Genomic DNA, 15,342 nt, shown 5'->3' on the forward strand with positions numbered 1-15,342 from the left:
TTTTGAAATTCTGCTCTTCATGATTAGTAGGTAAATTTTATTATTTTTCATATGTATAAGAACATAATATCGATGAAATGCCATTTTTAGAAAGAATACATTTATATACAATAATATTCTATATAAGGCATTAATTGCTCTTACTCTCATTAATCAATTAACAATTAACAATTAAATAATTGTAATCTGTTTACAATTACTTTTTGCAATTATTTCATTTAATTGTTTTCAGCAATTAATAATTACAAAATATAATTACTAATTGAATTAAGAATTACATTGTAATTGTAATTTGAATTAAAAGAATTACATTGTAATTGTAATTTGTAATTGTGTGTGTGTGTTAATTGACTCATAGTTTTGTACAATTCTGCATGTAGATTCTAATTAGTAAATAGAATACTTATTGGACATTACAATTTATTTTAAACTCATCTATGATATGTAACAAAATACTTTTTAACTTTTTACACGTTTTATAATACGATTTTTTAGATTGAAAGAATGACAAAAATCCAGATCAGTTTTGTAATTCTAAAGATTTTTAGGAGTTTTCTAAAATGCATTAAATTTCAGGACTTAAGAAGTTTTCCAGGATGTATTAAATTCGAGGATTTTAAGGAGTTTTCTAGGATTCAAGGTATTCAAGGATTATAAGACTGTTTTATATTATCATCTTTTAATTTACATAATTTTCATTGCAAGATTTAAATAAATATTGTCAAATAAATATTATCATTGCTAGTATTTAAAGAAACTATTTTTTTTGATCAAATAAAATTTTTTTTAATTAAAATATTTTTTCAGTGTATTTATTTATGACTTTTAAATAAATATAAATTTTTTTTTTCGTTGCATACGTTCTTTTGAATGCATTTATGCTATACTTGGCGTATTTTTTTTATCTTTGTAAGATATTTTTTTATAGAATATTCTTATTTAAAAATTTTTTATCGGGAAATCTGTGAGACAAAAATATATCTATAGCTTATTGAACGCAGCTCTACATCCAGAAGAACGCAAAGCGCATGTCAAACAAATTAGATATCTCCGTTCGGTGTGATTCGATGGCTCTCATAATAGTTACTGTGAATTTTTGTGTGCTTTTAATTCAGATTAATGAAAAATAAAACGCGGAAGATGAACTTTTCCGAAGTCGACCAAAGAATCCATCAGCTGACGACATGCAGAAAATTGCGCGTAACGCATGGGACTGGATCAACTTTTAACAGGGGTCGCAATTTTTCAAGGTTATATAACCACGAAAACCAAATTTTATGCCTCTTTTCCATCTCTTATGTCTATTTCTACCAATGTAGATTAATTTTATTCTTAGTTTAACTTGTTTTAAGAATTAAAAAAAGAAATAAATAGTAAACTAAAATTAAAGTCATTAAAGTCAATGGCTGCATTCAGCAGAATGTTTATTTTGTAACTGTTAGAAGATTTCTTTACGCTGATTGGATTATGCTTTTAAAACAAGAGGAATGATTCTATCTCAGCAGAGAATCATAATACGATTGGAAAACTATTGTGTTTTACTGAACGCAGCCAATCTACATTGATAAAAATAAGCATTAGCTGCATTTTTCTTTCATGCCTTCTTGATTTGAAATAAAAGCATATGAGCATATATTCGTGCTTTTGAAGAACATGAAAGCTCCAATTTGTTGTAAAATTGTGCGAAAAATTGTCAATTACTTAGAATGCGACGGTCGACTAGCGGTCATCACAAATTCTTAAATGAAGGTGAAAATGTAAAGGATGAACAACAATCGCCTTTTGCTTTTCCTTCTTGTTCCCAAACCTTGGCTCATCTTCAATGGTGGAAAGTGCTGAAAAAGAAAGCAATAGCCAAACGCGACAGAAAAGCCTACAAGGATCGACATAAAACTTTGCAATCCCATGATATTTTACGAAGATTACACGTAAGTTGTGCTTATTTATTATTATTGAGATCTCTGATGAATATATTTATGTGTAGTATAATATTATATAATTTAATTTATTAAATTCTTAAAATATATATTAACCATTAATATATAATCCTTGGTGAAAAAAATCTGATAAAATTTCACAATATTTTAAAATATTTATATTAAACAGATTTCTGAAAAATCTAAACTTTTTTAGATTTTATAAGTTTTTTTCAGAAATTATAGAAAAATTATGTAAAAACTTAGAACGTTTCAGAAATCATATACATAAAAAGTTTTGGAAAATATATAAACTTTTTTAGACATTTCTAAAAAATATTTGTATAACAATTCGAAGAAATTTCTTAAAAAGTTATAAGGGGAATTCAGAAGACTTGATCATATGAGAGAGTTGAACCACTTCAAATGTCTCATTCAAATTACAGGCTAAGCAATTGTCAAACTACGACGTATGGATCATGCAATTTTGATTTCACATTTCTCGAAACACAAATAGTTGTCAGCTTGATAGCCATGCAAGTGATATGAAAATTTGAACGAGAAATATAAAGTAATTCAATTCTTCCATATGGTCAAATCTCGGATTCCTCCTACTATTTATAGAAATTTTGAAGAATTATGCAAAAAATTCTAAGGAAATTTTTATTCTAAGGAAATTCTAAGGAAATTTTATCGGAATCGTCTTTTTATTTCTAAGTTTCGTAAAATGTAGGAAAATAAAAAAGAAAGAAACTGAAAGAAAATTTTAATAGATATATATATATATATATATTATGCATTATATGCTTCCTAAAAAATTTTGCACAGGTGGACGTTGAGATAGAAGCAGAAGAAGCAAAAAAACATAAAGAGTTGGATAAAGTGATTGCCATGACGGATGTACATCCAGAATATTTTACAGAATTATCCGGTAGACCTGTGAAAAAAAAGCTTTTATTAAAAGAGTATATCCAAGATACAAGAGAGATATTAAAAACAAAACTTCTCATTAGTCAAGAAAAAGATAATTGTATTCGCATCGATCAACAATTTGAGCAAGAGACACATCGATTACGACAAATCCAGGTATAAACTTTAACGTAATTAAATTAATATTTTTTTAAGAGAAATATTTATAAAATAATAACAATTACATAAGGCTGCGCTTTACAATAAAAAAACAATAAGAAAGAGTGCGGCTAAAATGTGCCAATTCTAGCAGTGAAAGGATTAAAATAGATATTAAATGAATCGCCTAATCTATATAATAGTGCATTTAGCAGAGAAAGCAGTTTTGGTAACTGTTTTAAAATTCTTTAATACGAAGAATTTTTGCTTTTGATTCCTTATGGATTTAAATGTATAAATCAATCATACTAAAGAATTTTACAATAATTGCAATAATAAAGCTGCTTTCTCTGCTGAATACATTGAATGAATACATGAATAGTGTGCGGCTGTGCCGCACATAGGTTGCATTCGGAGAGTTGCTATTTGTATCATTCTATTTTCATTGTCTATTAAATGTGAAACAAGGATAATATGACACAAATAACATTGATAGTACGCTCTCCGAACGCAGTCATAAAAAATCGTTTTGAATTCAAAACTTTGAAACTCTATAACTTTGGAGTCTATAACTTTGGAACAGAAAATAGAAATATATATTTGTATTCAGCTTACCGAGATTTTTCATTTGATATCTATTTTTTAACTCTTCCACAGTATCGATTATTGCAGAAAGTTTTCAGAAATATTTCAATCTTTCACATCTCATGTGCAATAATTCTGAAAAGATTCTGCAATATGTCATATGAAATTTTCACAGAAATGTTTCTAAAATTTATTATAGGCAATAAATTGAAAAATACATTTAAATAGAACAAAAAATCATGAAATGTTAAAATGTTTACTAAATATTGGAAATACGAATAAGTTTCCGCCGTTTTTTCAAAAATTAAGTATTTATTGTGAAAGAACGGTACATAATGTTTTATTCAAAGTAATGGCCATCGCTAGTCACTACTTTTTCCCATTTTTCTGATAGCATGTGGATACCGCGTCGCAAGAACACTTCATCTTTTGAGGCTATCCAATCATCGCATCAACAATTTTTGATATCTTCATATGATGTGAAGTGTTGCTCAGACAGGCTATGCGTCATCGACCGGAACAAGTGATAGTCAGAAGGAGTAATGTCTGAAGAATACGGCGGGTGGGGTAGAACTTCCCATTTGAGTGTTTCTAAGTAGGTTTTGACCAGTGCCGTAACATGTGGTCGAGCATTATCATGCAAGAGAATAATTTTGTCATGCCTAAAGTAGTAGTGGGCGCATTTTTCCTCGAGTGCTCGGCTCAATCTCATCAATTGTGTTCGGTAGAGAGCCCTAGTAATGGTCTCATTCGGTTTGAGCAACTCATAATACACGACACCAAGCTGATCCCACCAAATACACAACATGAGTTTTTTTCCATGAATATTCGGCTTGGCTGTCGATGTTGAAACCAGGTGATCCCCATGATTTCCTCTTCTTTGGGTTATCATAGTGAATCCATTTTTCATCACCAGTGACTATATGATGCAACCCTTTCGTTTATGCCTGGCAAGCAGCATTTTACATGGGAAAAATCGGCGTTCAACGTTTCTCGGCTTCAGTATGGAACCCAATTCCCTTGCTTTTGAATCATTCCCATTGAATGATTTCAAACGATATGAAATTGTTTGTTGAGTCACTCCTAATGTAAGTGCAAGTTCTTTTTGCGTTTGGCACGAATCTTCATCCAATAATACTTCCAATTCCGCGTCTTCGTACACTTTCGGCCTTCCCCTATGTTCTTTGTCTTCGACGTCAAATTCACCGTTCTTAAATTTTTGAAACCGCTCACGACAACTTCTCTCACTTAAGACAGCATCACCACATGCTTCTACAAGATTTATGAGCTGCAGATTTCTTCAAATTAAAGAAGTAAATCAAAAGTTCTCGCAAATGACGTTTATTCGGCTCAAAACTCGACATTTTCATACAAAAAAAAAAATATGATGTTGATACAAAATCGCTAATATTTCAAGGTTATGGTGTTGCCGGATGTCCAATCTTACGATGTGTCGTTTTACATCAAACAATTTTAATTATAGTTTATTAGTGGCGCCGTCTTTTGCAAACGACGGAAACTTATTTGTACTCCCAATAATAAATGTCATTTTTTTTTATTAATCATTTTTTGATCACGATTCAGTTTAATGTCATTTTAATGTTATTGTTCTATTTTAATTTGTTCTACTTTAATTGCGAAAAACTTTTGTATATGAATAATGATATTGTGTGGAAACTGTAAGTATAATTTTTTTCAGTAATTATGTATATGTCCTTTTATACATATGATTAATTAATCAAAATAGTTGGCGATATAATTACTATTTTTGAGAAATACTTTAAGTTTATCAACAAGTTTTAATCTATAAACAGATCACAAATGCGTATGACTAATGGCCAAAATTCTTAATAAATTTTAAGTACTTCAGAAATGATATTTAAATATATGTTTAATCGATACTTAAATAATATTTATTATGTCAACATTAATAAATTTAAATATTATTTAAATATCAATCAAGTATATATTTGAACATCACTTTTTGTAGTACTAGAAATAGCTGAAACTTTTTAAATTCAAAAAATTTCAAAAAATTCTGAACCAGATACGATAGGCGTGTTAAAAAAATCACTCGCATAACATGTATTTGATTATTTGATTATTTTAATTTTATAGTAAAAAGGACACCCAAAAGCAGAGGTTGAACGTTTACCGTTCAATTTTCTAAGAAAATAATAAATTGTTACACTACTAGACTAACCTGTGTTGTCTCGAAAAAAAGGCATTCATCATATTATATTGATTTCAAAAAGATTGTATAATAGATCTTTTCTATAACATTTCATTAACCTTTCAACAAGGTTTCATGTATAAGAATCGCGGACATTTTGCTATTTCAGAGCTGTCTCAGAAATGTTGCAGACATATTTCTCAATTTTTATGAAATGTTTCACTTTTCAGTTGAAGTATTTCTGAGATATTTCTGAAAATTTTCGGTGCTATATGGGTTAATTTCACTGTCAAAATTAGGGCTGTATGGGGTTAATTTCACTCAGAATTAGGAGCACATTCTCCATATACGAATATGGGGAAGACCGGGACTAAGTGGGCATCTTTTTTTCAATTGCAATTTTCAATAACAAAATAAACGATTTTAGTCAAATAATTATTAGCGTTTTATAGAGTGATTATAAGACTACAAGATAGCAATAAAAAAAGTTTTAGTTTGTAACTTCATTTCATTCACAAAAAATGATGTGACTCGAAAAATCTCAAAAATTATTTTTGACTACCTAAACATAATAACGTGGCATCTAAACTAACCAAATTTCATTGGTAGAGAAGATACACGAGATGTCATCTACTATATTGGAACTCATATATGGAAACTTATAAGATATATTTTTGTCACTCAAAATTCAAATGTCAGCTTAGCCCCGGTGCCCACCTAGTTTCTGTCTCTCTTATCTATTTGGCTGCACTCTTTATCAAAATTTTTTTGTTTTATTATAAGATGCGAAGTATTTTACTTTGTGCAATTATATGAAATATTTTCTTGCAATCGATGATATGGAAAAATTATGTAAAAAAAATTATTTTGTTTTGAAAGAAAGATAATCTGCATTAAAATCTTATAATAATCTTATTAAAAATCATATTTCCAGCGATTTAAAGATCATCTACATATATTTATTTAAATTAATTATATTATTTTCACAGATGTTATTATAAGAAATTATATTGTTTTTTAGAATTAAAAAAACGAAAAAAACATTTTTTAAATTATCACTAGCATGAAAGCTAGAAAAATGAAGCTGATATAAAATAATATATTAGGTATACAAGTTTGCTTCCGCCGTTTTTTTTTTCCGAAATTCGAGGCTTTATTGTAAAAAACTAGTTATACATTTATGATTCAAAGTATTGTCCATCGCTGGCCACTACTTTTTCCCATCTTTCAGGTAGCGTACGAATCCCGCGTCGAAAAAACTGGTCATCTTTTGAGGCTATCCACGAATCGATCCAATTTTTTACTTCTTCATAAGACCGGAAGTGCTGGTCAGCCAGGCCGTATGCCATTGATCGAAACAAGTGATAGTCAGAGGGAGCAACGTCTGGAGAATACGGCGGGTGAGGTAGGACTTCCCATTTCAACGTTTCCAAGTATGTCTTGACCACTTTCGGCAACATGGGGTCGAGCATTGTCATGCTGCAAAATCACTTTATCGTGTCTCTCGTTGTATTGCGACCGTTTGTCTTTCAATGCTCGGCTCAAATGCATCAATTGCGTTCGATACCGATCGCCTGTGATTGTTTCAGTCGGTTTTAACAGTTCATAATACACTACGCCGAGCTGGTCCCACCAAATACAGAGCATGACCTTGGAGCCGTGAATATTCGGTTTGGCCGTCGACGTGGAAGCATGGCCGGGAACTCCCCATGATTTTCTGCGCTTGGGATTATCGTAATGAACTCATTTTTCGTCCCCAGTCACAATGCGAAATCCCTTCCGTCTTTGCCTTTCAAGCAGCTGTTCACAAGCAAACAAACGCCGTTCAACATCTCTCGGCTTCAATTCGTACGGCACTCAATTTCCTTGCTTCTGAATCATTCCCATGGCTTTGAGGCGTTTTGAAATGGCTTGTTAAGTCACTCCCAATGATCGTGCCAATTCTTCTTGATTTTGACATGAGTCTTGCTCAAGTAATGCCTCCAATTCTGCATCTTCGAAAACCTTCTCTCTTCCACCGCTATGCCGGTCTTCGACGTCAAAATCACCGTTCTTGAAGCGTTGAAACCACTCACGACACGTTCTTTCACTAATAGCGGCCTCACCATAAGTATTTGAGAGCATTCGATGAGCCTCAGCCGCAGATTTCTTCATATTGAAGCAAAAAATTAAAACCTCCCGCAAATGACGAGAATTTGGCTCGTAAACTGACATTTTCAATCGAGAATAACTTTATGATGCAGACACAAATCGACTAATGTTTCTATGGGGTTATGTTGACAGATGCCCAAGTTTATTGTATGACGTCTATGATCTATTTATTTCGACCACCACTTACCGCTAAAGCCATCTATAGGAAAACGGCGGAAGCAAAGTTGTACACCTAATAATATTAATATAATTAAGTAAAATTTTTATTTCTGAACTTTAAATGCGCATTTTACAAATTACTATTATAAAAAATGATGATCATAATATATAACTCCAATATGAATTTTTAAATAATTTAAAATAACACTCTTAATAATATTTTGTATCGATTAATAAAGGCTTTCCCTACTTTTAATTTTTTTTTTAATAGGGAAGATAGGCCAGTTCTATTCATAGATACAACCAGCAAGTGGTGCTTGAGTCGCGCGGAGTTAAAGTCACTAGATTTATAAAATATCATAATTGATTTCAAAAATATTGCGTAAAAATCACGAAATAGTGCACATAGTACAATTTCAAGATGGTCAGTGGTTCATCTTTTAAACTGTACTTATATATCTTCATGCACTTTTGTGCACTAAACTTCTACAATAAATAAATTCATATTAAAAAATACATAAATCAAACATTTATATATATTTTTTCTTTATGAATAAACAAATTACAATTAAAAAACATTGATTTACGTACTTGACTTCATTTTCCCAAATAAAGTACGTATATACAAATGCATAAATTTGAAATGGCCGCGTCAAAATGAATGCGAGTTTGTACTTTATAAATCAAATGACTTTAGCGGAACGCGTGGCGCGGGGTACTCCATGCGCGAAGTAAGGAAGGAAATAAATTTGTCGCTTGCGAAAAGTCTGAGGAGAAAAAGGTTTTTTTCTTTCTTCCATTTGTCGCAGTCCTATATTTACTATCTTATGCGTATTTCTTCTTCTTCTCATTGCGGTTCTACTTACCATCTTATATATATTCGTGCTCTTTCTTCCTCTCGGTCATATATGTACATACCATCCACATAGCATGCAATATTACAGTAATATCACAGTAATATTGCAATGTACCAATATAATATCACAGAAATATTATGATGTATTACATTTGATAACCAGCATTGAAGTATCATAATAATATTGTAGCGATATGATGTCTTAAGCAGAGTAATTAATAACGCTTTCATTATGTTTTATTGACATTAGAGACGTCATTAAGATGTTTTAAAATATCACAAAATTATACATACATAATTTTATAAATTTATTATAACTGTTTCAGTTTATTATAATATTATATAATAGTTATTGCATTGACAATCAATAGTATTTTTTAATTAATATCATATTACATAATTTTTAAAATATTCATTGGAATAATTAATGTCATATGGAATAACATTAAAAATCAATTCAATAAATTCTTTACAAAATTCTCTTTAATTTTTCCCAATAAATATCTCATAAATATAATTATATAAATATCGCAGAAATACATAATATTATAGTGATATTCCTCTTAGTATAATATTATAGTGATATTCTTGATGTGATATATCTCAGTAATATCTCCTCATTTTCGCGGACATTCTTATATAACTGTGACATCTCAATAATATTTCTCAGTAATATTTCAATGATATTTTTGCTACTTTATTGTAATATTGCAATGAAAAAATAATATTGCTGCGATATTATTATTGTGATACATACTGTGAGCATTTTATTTGTGTTCTCTCTCCCATCCATTGCGATCCTAGCGAGAAAAGAGGATAGAGCGTATTTTGCTTCCATTGAGTATTCTCAGCAGTCGGCGAGTCAGTCAAATCTCTGTACATCAGAATAAAACGCAGGAGTAGAAGAGTTTTTTGCCTCTATCGAGCGTTTTCGGTAGTCGCCATCTTCATTATCTTCAGAAGAAATCTTGTAATCGCATACAGAATCTCGTACTATCGCGTTCACCGCGTATACGGACCACCGCATTCTGAATATGACGCGTTTATATCGACATGCCAGCCGCAATACCGCGATCCGAATTGGCATTATCCGTCATGAGGCCCGTCCGCGCACCGCGAGCTCTACACATATACGTCTAGCTGTAATATCCGTTACGAATAAATTCCGCATACCGCTTTCACGATACACGACACATATACATGTATGTATTGTATTCACTCTGTCACATATCCATCACACACACAGACATATTTATATATTCTCACTCTGAATTATTGGCGTATTATGAATCGCGAATATTATACATTTTTATATCTTGTGCTACTTTAATAACTCAATAAATACCGTTTCTCTTGTCACATTCTTAAAACTTGTTTCATATTTTATTAACACTCGTCTCTCTCTCTCTCTCTCTCTCTCTCTCTCTCTCTTTCTCTCTCTCTCCCCTCCTCTCCCTCCTTCTTTCCCTTTCCTCTCTCCCTCTCTTCTTCTCTTCCTCTCTCTCCTCCATACAAATCTAATCTTATTCTCGTTATCAGAACAATCCGAGCTATTTCGCGACTAACAATTAGGGAACCTTTTTCAAGTGTCACTCGCTAATTTTTCTCATTCTTTGAATTTTAATTCAAGACATCAAAAAGTTTTCATGCCAAAAATAATTGCTCAATATTAACCTTATAATAATAGCGCTTATATATTTCATTTTTAATAATGAAATTCTTCGAAAATAACGCGTTTCTGCCACAAATGTTTCAAACATTTTTTTTATCATTTTAAACTAGCATTTTTGTAAGAATTTTGTAGAATGATGAGGAATCAATTTGCGTCTAAAAATCATAATTTCACTAAAAAAATTTAATTGATTATGAAATCACTTCCGCAGAAGTTCTCAAGGCCAAATAAAAAACGCTATTCTATATTTCTTTCGAAATCAAACAATTTTTGTTATTGTTTGAAACATTTTTGGCAGAAACGCGTTATTTTCGAAGAATTTTAATTCATTATTAAAAATAAAATACCGTGTACAAGTTATGATTAATATTGACAGTTATTTTTGATATGAAAAATCACTTTTTGATATCTTGAACCAAAAAATGAGAAAAATCGGCGAGTGACATTTGAAAAAGATTCCTTGTAAGATTAATGAATGTTTATTTTAAGACATTATTTAAGAGGATCATAAAATAAGAATTATGGATGCGGCCTAAATAATGCGATAATTTTTTTTAGAGACAGTACTACGCGAAAGTGAGAATTTCGACACAGATAAGATAGATTTCGATCCGGCGGCAGGAGGGTCGTCGTTGTAAGAAGTTATATTATAGAATAGAAGTTATCACTTATGCAGATAGCATTGGTTTTACATTTTATATTGTGATTATTATTTTTATTCTAAAAATGTATTATAGATATACACGAGAGATATCGCACGAATTTTGAAGATGTTTTGGGAATATTCGGTTTTGGGTATATAATATAGTACAAAATTAGTATCGAAGTTTAGTATTATACTATATTTAATATATCTTGACAGTATATGAGAAATGATATTTTATCGGGACGTTACATTAATATTTCTAGTTTATTCAGTATGATCATAGTACATTGAATATAAAAACTAGAATATTATCCTAATATCATGTATTGAGACACTACTGTCGAATTTATTTATTGTACTATTGCAATAGCAGTTTTTTTCCGTAAGGGCCCCTCTTATTCAAGAACGAAAGTTTGTATGTATTACCTAATCCAAACTCAAGTTTATTGATTAAATTTTAATATATTGATCTTTTTGTGTATAACTTCGAAAAAATTCCTTATAATAATTTCTCTCTTATGCATTTTTTCATAATTATTTATCTTTTATATATTTCCTTTTATCATCAATAGCAATGAAAATAATTAGTTTGAATAAGACATTTCATATACGCGCAAGAAATGTCTTATCCAGCATGCGCAAGAAGCATCTTATCCGACACTATGATACTAATTTCTCAAATGAATATATTTCGACATAAATTCATCCGTTTTACTATTTTGCAAAAGTATCGTTGTCGACGATACGTAAGCGACTTCGACGAATTTCTATCGAAAGATCACGAGAAAAGTATGCAAATGCTGAAGAAAGCGGAATGGGAAACGAAATTGACGGAAGAGATTAGCACCCAGAAGAACGAGCTTGCGAAACAATTCGGTCAGAATAGATTGGACGTTTATGTATTGGAAGAAAATTGGAGATTAGTAAAAATGTGCCAGATGTTCCTTTATTGCTTGTCACCTGTCGCTTGGAGGACCAAGTACGACTTGTTCCAACAATCCGAACCAGAAAAAAGCATTACCTTCGTCGATACTCCATCGGTAGACTTGTTTAACAGATACAAAACACTAGATGAAACTGCATCCTTGGAGAAATTGATAGGTAAGTCTGGGCGAAATGTTTAGCGCTTAATATTTTTCAATATTTTTTTTCTTAATGTACGAACAATCATTTCGTGTTAGAATTATTCGAACAAGACACCACTGATGCCGGCCCGGCTGTATTGTACTTCGATGATCCATTCGATTTAATCCGCATCTTCCGGGCAATGGAGATCCAGAATTTAAATGCACTCGTACATCTCGAATCCCTCGCTGCCCCGATGGCAGACATAACCATGACAATCACTGTGACTGAAGCGCAAATCAAACAAGAGATCAGCGAAATTACTTCAACGATCAATGATTTAGAAGTTCGTACCAATTCAATTCAATCGAGTTCACATGATTTATAAATTGAACACGTTAATACATTTTGGATGTTTGAAAAAAGTTTCTAAGATTTTAATGATATAACTCACAATGAAAAGAATGAAAGATTAATCAAGACCGAAAAGTGAATCATATTAAAAACAAAAATAATTCCCAAAACTAAATTCATTAATAGTGCTTACATTTTTATATAAAAACGTCTTCTTTTTAATTCACTTTGGCGAAAATTTTTCTCCTACAATTCTTCATATAATATTTTATAATTTTTATATATGTACAAATTTAAAAATTTTCAGAATTTTTGTATAATTTTATAATTTTTTAGAAAGTTTCTCAGAATTTTTACGAATTCTAAGATACTTCATTCTATTATTTCTGAAGAAAATTTAACGAATATAAATAAAAAAAAGAATTTAAGATAGTTTTCAGAAATCTTAAAAATGTAAAATACGAAAAATTAAAGATATTATGAACTATAATATAAAAATTTGATTACCAAGATAAATCAATTTTTCGATCTATGTTGATTGAATATTATTTTATTTTTAATGAATACTTTTCAATGAATACTACATGCTTCTAAAACATTGGATTTTTATATACAGTATTTCTGAAAAGTGGGGACAAACTTAAAAGGCTGATAATAAGAGATTTCATAAAATGAAAAATTATTGTTTTTAGAACTTTGTTCAATTATTGTTTTGCATAAGTGTTTAAAATGATTCTTCAACCTCATTATCATTAATAATGTTTAACAAAAATTGATATCTATCGTCTTGAGATGTCATCCGACATACAAATTACATATAAGTTGTTTAATTTGACTATTATCTTTTTAGATTCATCATCATTTTTCGGAAACATTCTATACATAAAATATTTCAAATAAATTCTAATGAAATACGTTTTTCTTTTTTAAATTCTCATTATATCTTTAACATTAACAATTTAGTCTTACGAATCGAAGTATCCGATAGAATTTCATCATTGAGGCAGAAAATAGAGCAGCAAATCTCGAGGAATACGCTAATTATCTTCTCCAAGATGTTTTTCGACATCTTGTCTGCTCTAAAGAAGTACTCTATCTTCGCGTTTTCGTAGAAGATGCCTATGAAAGTTGCATAGGTCCGAACGACGCGAATCTTAATAGTTTTTCGATGATGAAATGGATTGAAAAAATGCACGAGAAGCTTAATCTCCAGCTGGATAATCTGCCACGCGAAATTGTTCGTGCTTGTGAGCGGGAAGGATTCCGTCAAGAGATGAAGGTTATAAAGGAAGCGGAGGATGCCGCAAAAAAGGTAAATAATTTATATTAAACATTTATCTTTTACTCGTAAATAAGAGAGTCTTAAGAGTTAATCTCATGGGAAAGCCTAAAATTATGATTTTTAAAGATTTTGCAAGTTCAAAACACATTTGTCTTTACGTAATAAGTTAAATTTTATTATCTTAATTAAAATATTGCTCGTTTGTCTTTTACTGTTATTTATTGTTATTATTGTATATTATGAACTAAATAGTTTACTTGTTATTTTGCAATTAACATGCATTAAGTATAACCTTGAATTTAATATCTTAAACAACGATTATGTTACACGATTGTTTCATAATTTAATACAAACAATAACTTAATTCGTAATAATTTGCATGATTGCTAGTTCGAACTAATGCATCAATTATTGGACGCTCTGAAGCGCGTTATGGAATTACCTATAAGCAAAAAACGGCCATTAATTCGGCGTTCAGTACCGATTATAACCAAGATGAAGCCGCCATTACAATTATTTAAACCGACGGATGAGGAAATTCAATATCTCACCTTCTTCACCGATTACTGCAGATTACGCGATGACTTCGTCACATATCGTTCCAAGTTTCCGGATGATTTCAATTTGACATTCCAGAGCAAGCGAGATGATATCAAAAACAAAATGATATTTAATGATATATCTTCGAATCGAGAGCAAATACGGGAAAAGGAGAAAGAGGAAGAAGAGGAAAAAGCAGAAGAAAAGAGAAAATGAATATACTATTGAAAACATAACAGAATCAGCACATTTATTTGAAAATTTCTCGTGCGTATATATCCGAAAGGATTCTATCAGTCTAATGCGCTACGCATTGTCGATTACTTAGCGCTATTAATAATTAATATGTATACATAAATAGGCGATTTAACGATCAATGTTGAAGCACAAGATAAAATATTCAGAGATAATAAAACACAACAAGAGGCAACTACAGCGTACAATAGAATTCGAGACGATAGTCGATATAAAAACAACAATCATGCTTGATATCTTGATTACAAAGCGCCAATTTATACATTCTTTCTTATAAACTTATAAGAAGATTGTGATATACACTTCATCTTCAAGTATCTCTTTTTCTTTTTACACACGAGCAACTTTTTAAATAAAATCTCTACTAATAGAGATCACATACAGAATGGACCGAAAGTCTGGACAGTCGAATATCTCATAAAAAAAGTATTATTTTTGAAAAAAATGTTTCATAAGCTTGTAAAATTTGAACATCAAAGAGACTTATTTGATCTCGAGTGTATGGAGAAGTTCTCAAAGTCAATTTTAATTTTGAAAGTAAACGTCTACTTTTTCAATTAGTGTTGTCGAGATTTTTTTTTAATAGATCGAGATCTTTTTTTAATAGGTCAAATCTCCCT

General features: G+C 30.6%; 2 protein-coding genes across 2 annotated transcripts in view; one reads left to right on the forward strand and one right to left on the reverse strand.

Annotated features, from left to right (window-relative positions):
• Positions 1–10,067, reverse strand: part of LOC108692165 — a 25,840-nt gene extending 15,773 nt beyond the window's left edge. Inside the window, exon 1 of the mRNA XM_018200322.1 lies at positions 9,666–10,067. Within this exon, the coding sequence (XP_018055811.1) occupies positions 9,666–9,746 (81 nt within the window). The 5' untranslated portion in view covers positions 9,747–10,067. The remainder of the gene's footprint in view (positions 1–9,665) is intronic.
• Positions 1,055–15,102, forward strand: LOC108692164 (cilia- and flagella-associated protein 100-like). The gene is made up of 7 exons (XM_018200321.1): positions 1,055–1,250; positions 1,706–1,928; positions 2,757–3,002; positions 11,955–12,327; positions 12,408–12,637; positions 13,634–13,957; positions 14,318–15,102. The coding sequence occupies exons 1-7, from the start codon at positions 1,120–1,122 to the stop codon at positions 14,681–14,683; spliced, it is 1,893 nt and encodes a 630-aa protein (XP_018055810.1). The 5' UTR covers positions 1,055–1,119; the 3' UTR covers positions 14,684–15,102.
• The last annotated feature ends 240 nt before the right edge of the window (positions 15,103–15,342 follow it).

This window comes from Atta colombica, unplaced genomic scaffold (genome assembly GCF_001594045.1).
Source record: "Atta colombica isolate Treedump-2 unplaced genomic scaffold, Acol1.0 scaffold63, whole genome shotgun sequence".
NCBI classification, from domain to species: Eukaryota; Metazoa; Arthropoda; class Insecta; order Hymenoptera; family Formicidae; genus Atta; species Atta colombica.

Coding starts and splice junctions, on each gene's coding strand:
- LOC108692164 (XM_018200321.1), top strand. CDS start 1,120: ATGAAAAATAAAACGCGGAAGATGAACTTTTCCGAAGTCGACCAAAGA. Junction 1,929..2,756: donor ATATTTTACGAAGATTACAC/GTAAGTTGTGCT, acceptor GTGGACGTTGAG/ATAGAAGCAGAAGAAGCAAA. Junction 13,958..14,317: donor CGGAGGATGCCGCAAAAAAG/GTAAATAATTTA, acceptor CATGATTGCTAG/TTCGAACTAATGCATCAATT.